Here is an 8,886-nt window from a genome sequence, read left to right on the forward strand (position 1 = left end):
GCTTTGAAAAGAAGGTGGAAGTTTAGACCAAAAAGCGGTCTTAAACCGAACTCGATCAGGTCTTATGAGATTCCCTATGCCACCACATGATTCTATAAGCATATGCCTTAATGGGCAATGCTAACAAATAAAAGTATACCTACAACAGCAAGCATGAACATGGCAAGAATAAGGAGATCTTGGTTTGAACCCTTATGAATTCAAACTTGAAATTTGGTTCCATTGGGATGAACCCTGATACTTTAGTTCAAACTTGGTTTGGTTCCATTGGTACCCTTCAAGTGAATTGATACTTTAATATTAGGAAGACTTAGCAGCAGCCATCCCACCGCCATAAGAGAAACCATTCCACTAGCATGAGAGAGAGAGAGAGAGAGAGAGAGAGAGAGAGAGAGAGAGCATTACCTTTCCTTTAACTGGCTCATGCTCATTCCAAAACACATAAGTTTCTATAACGTCCAAGCCTCCCTCCTTCGCCTTGTCTATCAATTGAGGCCACATCTGCGAGAACCGGACGAAACTAGCCACTTTGGATATGTAGATACACACACAACACACAAAGAGAGAGAGAGAGAGAGAGAGTGTGTGTGTGTGTGTGTGTGTGTGTTACCTCAGGGGTGCTTCGTGGGTAGTGAATGGAGCCTGATATAAGGATCCTGTGCTTTCCATTGATGATGATGGACCTATGATCGTACGACACGTTTGCAGCTGTCGATGCCCCCACGTCAGCTTCAGCCAATGCGTGCAAGCAAAAGCAGATAGTAACCAAGCTGCAAGATAAGGAATGGACGAGGGTCGATTGCCGATGAGCTGCCATGGTTGAGTGACAGAGAGACGCGGGGCGCGGGGGCGAGGGACGGGGAGGGAGGGGCAGAGAGAGAGAGAGAGAGAGAGAGAGAGTAATTGGCGTGGGGTGGGTGCGATGCTTCCAAAGCAATATGAGAGAGAGAGAGAGAGAGAGAGCTTATTGTCATATGCGACAACTCAAGTGTGAATTGGATTAGGAACATTTCTTTCAATGCTATAATACATATCTACAATCTCCAAAGGAAGAAAGTTTTAGGATTTCATTAGATTAACTTAACAACTACTTGACCTTTCTTCATGACTTAGAAACAACCTTGAAAACATGTGTCTTCCTTTCAAGTCATGAAATAGCTAATAAGCTCCTCCAAGCAATGAGAATAAAAATCCATAAACACACACATCTCATCCTACTATGTTCCTTATTACAAACTTGACTTCGTGGTGACTATTATCATAGCAAGCATCTCTCAATTAGCTTTTCTTTGCCACTTATTACTCGAAGGGTGTAGTTCCAAAAAAAACTAAGTTGATCACATTTGTTCACTAGGAATGGTCTTAACCCCTCCCAACCTTCTAGCATGCCCTCGCCCTTTACCCATGCATGCGCACCCATGGCTCCATCTCTACATGAGACCCAGTGCCCACCACTATTGGCTCCTTGAAAGGCCACCTAACATTACCTAATAGACTATGACTTATTTAACCTTCTCTTACCCAATTAGTCCACCTAATGATCTTGTTGCACTTGCATGTACCCAATGGACCTACCCCTAATCGAGCACTTGCATTCTGTGCACACCCAATAGTACGAATCAAGGATTACAATGACGTGATTACATTTTTATGATCTTGTAATTAAACATGTCTCATTAATTCTGGGATTTTACATTAATAATGTTAAAAATAACATTAACTAGGTGAAACTTACTATGGTCAACCCATAGGGGTTTTAACATTTCCTTGCAAGGCCATTAGGGCATTTAAGTAGCTTGGTGAGCCCATCGGGCTATGTAGGAAACTCGGCGGGCCAAAAACCCTAGAAAAGCCACTATATATTGAGGACGCAACCTATTTCTCTTTTTTCCATCTTTCAAGCAAGTCTCTTAGGGAGTGCGTCCTTCTTGAGCAAAGAACTCTCCTACAAGACAACCCAGAAGAGTATCTTGTGCATTGAGTGGATGGTTTTGAGAATCTTTTGGTAAGTTAGATCCCACTCTTTACACAAGGATATTGAAAAACAAAAATCAAAGCATGTGGAAATGAGATCGAATGACTTTTTCCAATGAGAGTAAGAGAGGTAACCATTCATTGTTTGCTTGTCTCTGTTTTTGTTTTGAACAAACATTTGGACGATCACAAAGTGCTTTATATCTTGTGTATTTGGTCTTGTCATGGGCTACATGTATCCTAGATATGAAGGATTTGGTTAGAAAATAGCAATCAAATATGTGTAAACTTTTCTTAATGGACTAACATCCTATGTTGGGCAATGTTAGTTCATAATATGGTTGTTGTCTAATGCTATTTGGACTTTTTAATCCCTAACCAAGCAAAGATTAGTTCATTAGCTTTGTTTGTCACATTAGTTTAAATATGTATTTTAAATTTTAATCATATGCTTATTGTTGATCAACTATGTACATACATTGCATATTAATTAAATATGTAATATTACAATATAAGTATGTGGACCCTTATGTTCTTGTGGTTAACAATTTATGAATGTTTAGAATAGTTTTGCATGTTTACTTGTATCTATCTGTAATTTTAAGGTGTAAAATCATTCAATGTTCATATTTTAATTACATGTTTACTTATCATTTTCATAATCCTTTCATGTCACTTTTCAGATGCATTATGTATTTATAATTAGTATACTAAAAAGTATTACAAGTTTTCACTTCATAAAAAAATGAATAGTGTTTGCGTATTATATGTAGTTATCAAAATGATATAGGAATAGCATGTGCATGTGAGTGTATGTTTCTTATTTTTAAGTGCACTTAATTTGTATGCTGAATATTAATAATTTAAATGATTGATTCTTCATTAATTGTTGTCTAGTTCATTTGTCTATTTATTTGATTGTTTACTCCATGGATAATTTCATGTATTACTAGTTTGTTGTACATTGTAGCTAGTAACATTATAGAGTGGTGATCATTGATCACTTGTTACCATGCACAATGGAGTATTCAAGAACATGAGAACACCAATTTCCTAGTTTCCAAAGACAACCAATACTCTTTCCTCTAACTAGCCTATTGCAAAGTCAAGTCCTAGCTCCAAAAAAAGGTTACTGGGGATAGAGTGGAAATTTTCCAAAAATCTTTTAGGTGGATATATGTATTGGGAATATAATTTGTGTCATATCATGAAGTCTGGTGGTGCACCCGCATCAAGGACCATTCCCTTGGTAATATGAAGAAGTCCATACATATATGTCAACATTGAGCTACCAAACAAGTAGCCAAAGCTATTTGAGAACATTATGAAAGCAAGAGGGCTTCTCTTGCAAGGGTGTCATGAATCGAAATTAAGATGTTTGACTAGTAGAGTGAAATAAAATCAACTGAATGCCTCTCAATTCAAACACCCCATGTTTCTAAGTCTTGAGATTTTTAAGTACGACCCAACAAGGGAAATTGCATGTCCAAGAACAAAGTGATTGTCCACCAAGACTCCCTCCATAAGAGTTTTTAAAAGAATCATAGATTACCTTGGTTAGGCCTATTCTTTTTTCAGTCATGTAATGACAATCATGGATAATGATAATTGGAAACATACATGGTAGAAAATCGAGGAGTTTGGGGCTCGCTTTTCCCCACTATCTTATCACTCAATATGACATCATGTTCTTGTCCTCAAATGTGAAGGAGTAGATCAAAAAGGTCACTCTATGCAACTTGGGCCGACTGGATGTATATTGTATCAGATGGTTGGTCCAATGTTCAAAGATAACCATTGATAAACATCATGTTGGTTTCACAAAGGGGGGAGATATTCTTAAAGGCGAATAGATAGCATAAGATAAATTAAGTTAGAGAATACATCACAGAGATAGTGTATCATCATGTGGTACAAGTTATTGTGGGATAATGCTAAGAACTATAAAAATGTAGCTAGACTTATAAAATAGCTATATCCAAAGACTACATGTAGTGATTACAACACTCATTCACTCAATTTAGTGTTGAAATACTAGTATAAAATGGAGGATATAGCTTGGTTTGCTAGCATTATTGATGATTGCAAGAGAGTTGTCAAGTTGATTCTCAAAAGAAGTTGAGTACTTGACATATATGCATGTTAAAGCTTCGTGCAAAGACATAGTTTTGCCATGGTTGTTCACCACCATAGGTAACTTACGGAATCACATAAGTGCAAAGGGGGAAAGGGGGATTTCAAAAAGTGCATAAGTATATATTTTAGGTTGGTGAGGGGCAATTACATAAAGATTACAACACTTAACATATTCCTTTCTTTCAATGTCTATAGATAGATCAAGACAATTATTTATACATATATGCATGTATCCTTTTAAAAATACAAGATCTTATATCTAGATAGAATATAAAATCATGTATCCAAAAAAAGGGGTATGATTTTTTTTAAATATATCATATAAGTGTAAAAAGGGGGGATCATATGACTCTTGCATGAGTTGTGGATAGGGGGTTTTCCAAGATTCTTTGCTCATAGGTGACATGTCTCCTTTACAAAGAGTGAACCCTCAGGGGGTTTTGCACTCATTTTTATAGTTTGGAGTCCTTAATCCGAAATAAGGATGTTGTGATAGAGATATTCTTGTGCATGGACATGTATGATTGGAAGGTTGAGCAATGAGTACGAGTGAGGGATAAGGTTATCGAGTTGTGCTTTAATTGTTTAAATAAGGAGGATATAAGTGGTGGTAGACTATGGTTGATGCATATCATGTAATAATGCATGTCATGTATGCTATTTATAGCATGGATGAGAATGTGGCAAACATGGGGAAAGTACGAATGACATGGTGGACTATGCAAGAGTTTAGTTTCCATAGGAGATTAAAAACTCCATTACAAAGCCCTAGCAAAAACCATTAGGCATTTCAAAGAAATCTACTATTAAAATATGCTTATAGGAGATGGGTTGGAGCCCATAAACCATTTCATACTATTGCATACTTGCTAGATCTTGAGTATTGGGGCCTAGACATATGGAGAAATAGTGAGGTGGTTGAGGACTTCTACACTGTGATTAACACATTCTATGTGGATGATAGGGCAACACACAAGGAATGTGTCAAGGAGATCTCTAGATTCAGGCTAAGAGAAGATCCATTTTCTACTCCCTTTGTGCAGGAGATGGCCAAGAAGCAACTAGCATGGGGAAACTTGTCCACATTTGAGACCTCTCGCTATGTGTATACTAGTGCAATGTGCTAGCAACACCAACTCAAAGAAAAATTGGAGCACATATAAATATGTCAATAGCATCATTCAAAATAGAATTTTGGCAGACAGGGTTGAGAAGTTGACATATATATTTTGCAATGACATGATCTCCCGAATTCTTGAGAGCAAGGACTACAAAGAGGATATAGCCTTGTGGATATATAATTGTGATGGTGTTGAGTTTGAGGCCTCAAACACTAATGGGATTGAGCATGCTGAGAGTGAGAATCACACATTGCAATGGGTATTGAGAGTTGGATAGACCTAGAGGCAATGGATGTAGACATTAAGAAGCATCTTGTTCATTGGATGACTTAATCGCATACAACATTCATCGAGCTAGAACATCATGATGTGGCAATGGATTATCTTTGAAGCTTCATCTCTCCTCCTACCTTGATGTAAAAAACTTTAAGTTCTATAAATGATTGACATGTAGACATTTAACATTATTTATAGCAATAAGTTTGCAATGTCACATTTAATTTATACTATGAAAGACCAAAGGTACAATTTATTATTTCAACTTTCCATAATTGATATACTTTGAAAGCCATCTCTTTATAGAGATTCAAAAAGTGCTATTACTTGATATTCATTGTTGCAACTCATTTAATATTTGTACAAAGGTGACATTTACCTAATAGTTTCAATCAACAAAGTGGTTGAGGAGAGCACAAGGAGTGTTGTCACAATCTCCCTCTTGAGATTACGCATACGGCATGCCAAAGATCTAATAAAAAGATTAAGGCAAGAGAGAGTGGAAAGATAGGCAGCTATTATTGTTTTACACCTTGCATCAAGCATGCCATGTGGTATCTCCTGGAATGCTTGCAATGGATTGATAAACTTTGACCAATGCTGAGAGGACAAGAAACCTAAGCTGTAGGTTAGACAGGTGCTTCCGTTGGGGAAAGTTTTGTAAGGCAAATTAAAATCTCATGGAAACACTCTGTTTTCAGCCTCATTTCCTACATGTATAGTTGCTAAAATTTCAGCCATAGTGTCATTAATATTCAGCCCATAAAAGATGCCTAAAATTCCTTCATTTTTAGCTAACATACCCATTACTTTCAATTCCTTAGTAGCCCGTTTCATAGATATACGTTTAGCCTTGCACATAGCTTTCATAGGCTTAAACCAACATAAACTATTTGATGTAAACTAAGAATAACCAATAGTAAATACATGATTCATTCCATCAAGAGGTGAGTACATCTTTTGAACAGCACTATTGTAGCCCCGCATTACAACAGTACTTAATGAAAATCCAAGTCTTTGAATTCCCTTGCATTTGGAGGCAAAGGAGACTCTCGAAGCATATCCCGAATTCTAGGATGATTAACAAAAACAATAAGAAATTGGATTGCTTTCCTTCCATCCTTGCTTCTGACTCTTGCATAAGCAGAACAATCATCAAGGACCTTTGTTTCCATACACACTCCTGTAATATAGGGCTCTGCCAAAATCACTGCATATGAGGAATTATCTTGCACAAGTGTTGCTCTTCTTGTACATCACCTATTGTCACTTTTACATTAGGACATGTTGCATAGAGCTCTCTTGAAGAATTATTTGCAACCCTCATATGCCAACCATGATCAATGTCCACAGGCCATGCACCATTGTCATACAAGCCACGCTCAATGACATTAATCTCAGACCCATGGTCAAGCAAAGCAACACAAGAAGTTTCACGCTCCCCTATTTTCACTATATTTTAGTGGTGGCCCTGGCACAATGATTTCTTGTGTAATAAATTCAAGAAATAAATCCTAAAGTCTCTTTCCCATATTGTTGCATCTACCTTACTCCACCATGCATATTGCTACAAGACAATGCATTTTCAGCCACTTTCTTCTCTTTTCCACATGTTGTCCACTGATTAGTAGCATCCTATATAGATAATCCAATACTTACTTCATGCTCATATTCAGCCTGAATACCCAACAAACTAGTTTTCTCTTCAAATTGCAACAATGCACTAGTGGTATCACCAAGAAACTAATGTTTCCTCTTAATTATGTCAAGGATCTCATCATGAAATTCTCACTTGGCGATGCCAAGCACCTCTCCCAAGGTGAATTCCACCTGACTGTTTAAGATCCATTCTTTAAGAACCTCCTTAAGATCTATGGCTGTCTCAATGTCAAACTACAACTTATATCCTGGCTGCTTGCCCTTCTTTTTGCCCTCTTGTTTACTATCGTGTTTTTGCTCCTAATAACTGACCTCTTACATAACATGCTCGAGAGCTGGTTGATTTGTAGCTTTAGGCTAATCCACACTTCTTCTTGTCATTCTTTTAGATGTCCTTGCATTATCTACATCTCTCTTTTGTTTTTCTTTCACAAGTACATCCGTGTTTTGCACCATTGCTAAATATGTATACACTGAATATGCATCTACCGATGATTCCCAACCAGTTATGTCACGAATGTCTTGCCCTGCATGAGACATTTCACTATCAGTAACTTTTCTCTTTTCAGCTACATTACACCATGTGTCCGTATTTCAGCCTTTGGACCAACCGGCCATGCATTCTATCCAACTGTAGACCAAAAGTAGAAGCATGTGCAACCACATAAGCATTTCGGACAGCCAAATCTTCCAACAACTTCTACATACCTCCCTTTCCAAAATTTAAAGCAAGAGGCAATCCCATTTCTTGTGCATGGATCTTGCCATCTTTCCAAAAGATGAGCTGTCATGCCAAGGCCTCCTGATAGGCAGCACAATCATTTCTCTCATACTGCAAACTATCACACCACATACATCGTTTTCTTGGCTTAGGGGCTGCTGCCTGTCCCCTTTCCTCTTGTCCTTTTTCATCCAATTTTGTGATCTTCAATTAAAGATCCCACATGCCTTTGACAAATTCATCTAATACATCTTTCCCAACAATGGGAACAGCAGGCACAGCCATAGGTTTAGCCACAGAAGTGGGTGGCTTACTGGGTACATCAACTGTTTTGCCCATAACAGTGGGAACAAGCTAGAGACATGCAATCTTTCTCTTCTTCTATGCTTTTTCACAAGTGCAGTAACATCTTCCTTGACTTGTCTCCACTCTGTTTTAAGACATGTCTCTGTAGTCTGAGTCTCTAGCAAATCATCATGCTTCTCTTGAAGCTCAGGATCTGCTGCTTATAGAAACAATTCAATTTTCTGACTTGCAAGAGCTTGTTGTTCTGTAAGATCTAACTACTCAAATCGACTTTCAAGTTCTCTTAATAATTTTGTAGCCCACAAGACCCTCATTGGATTGTAAAACCCACTCCTGAAAAGTGTTGTGCGTAATCAAACTAGTGTCTTCAATGTAGAATTCTTCCCTTAGTGTCTTCTTGAAAGCTACCCAATCAGCATCCTACATGTACAATTTAGTAATTCGCGCTTTTAGTTCATGTACAGTTATCCAAACAAAGTACTGGCTCCATGCAAGTTGAGCCACCCCAAAGAATTCCATCTTTTAAGCATAGGTATGTACATATGCAAATACATTCCTGCCATTGAACAACTTCATCTCATGCTCCACTGCTTGTAGAGCATTCATCACAACAGTTTCTGTTTGAGCAAAAGCTTGCATCACCTGGTGTTGTTGTTGCACATATATAAGCATATTCATATTTTGCACTAGTTG

At 37.7% G+C, this 8,886-nt stretch overlaps 1 protein-coding gene across 1 annotated transcript in view; it reads right to left on the reverse strand.

Annotated features, from left to right (window-relative positions):
- The window catches only part of LOC148012824 (beta-galactosidase-like), a 56,405-nt gene extending 48,567 nt beyond the window's left edge, over positions 1–7,838 (reverse strand). Inside the window, exons 1-3 of the mRNA XM_087669073.1 lie at positions 7,799–7,838; positions 611–729; positions 406–501 (exon numbers count right to left, since the gene is read on the reverse strand). Of these exons, the coding sequence (XP_087525199.1) occupies positions 406–501; positions 611–729; positions 7,799–7,838 (255 nt within the window). The remainder of the gene's footprint in view (positions 1–405; positions 502–610; positions 730–7,798) is intronic.
- Positions 7,839–8,886: the final 1,048 nt, after the last annotated feature.

The sequence above is a fragment of the Lygodium microphyllum genome, chromosome 27 (assembly GCF_053477565.2).
Source record: "Lygodium microphyllum isolate KBCC chromosome 27, Lygodium_microphyllum_v1.1.10, whole genome shotgun sequence".
In the NCBI taxonomy this organism is placed as follows: Eukaryota; Viridiplantae; Streptophyta; class Polypodiopsida; order Schizaeales; family Lygodiaceae; genus Lygodium; species Lygodium microphyllum.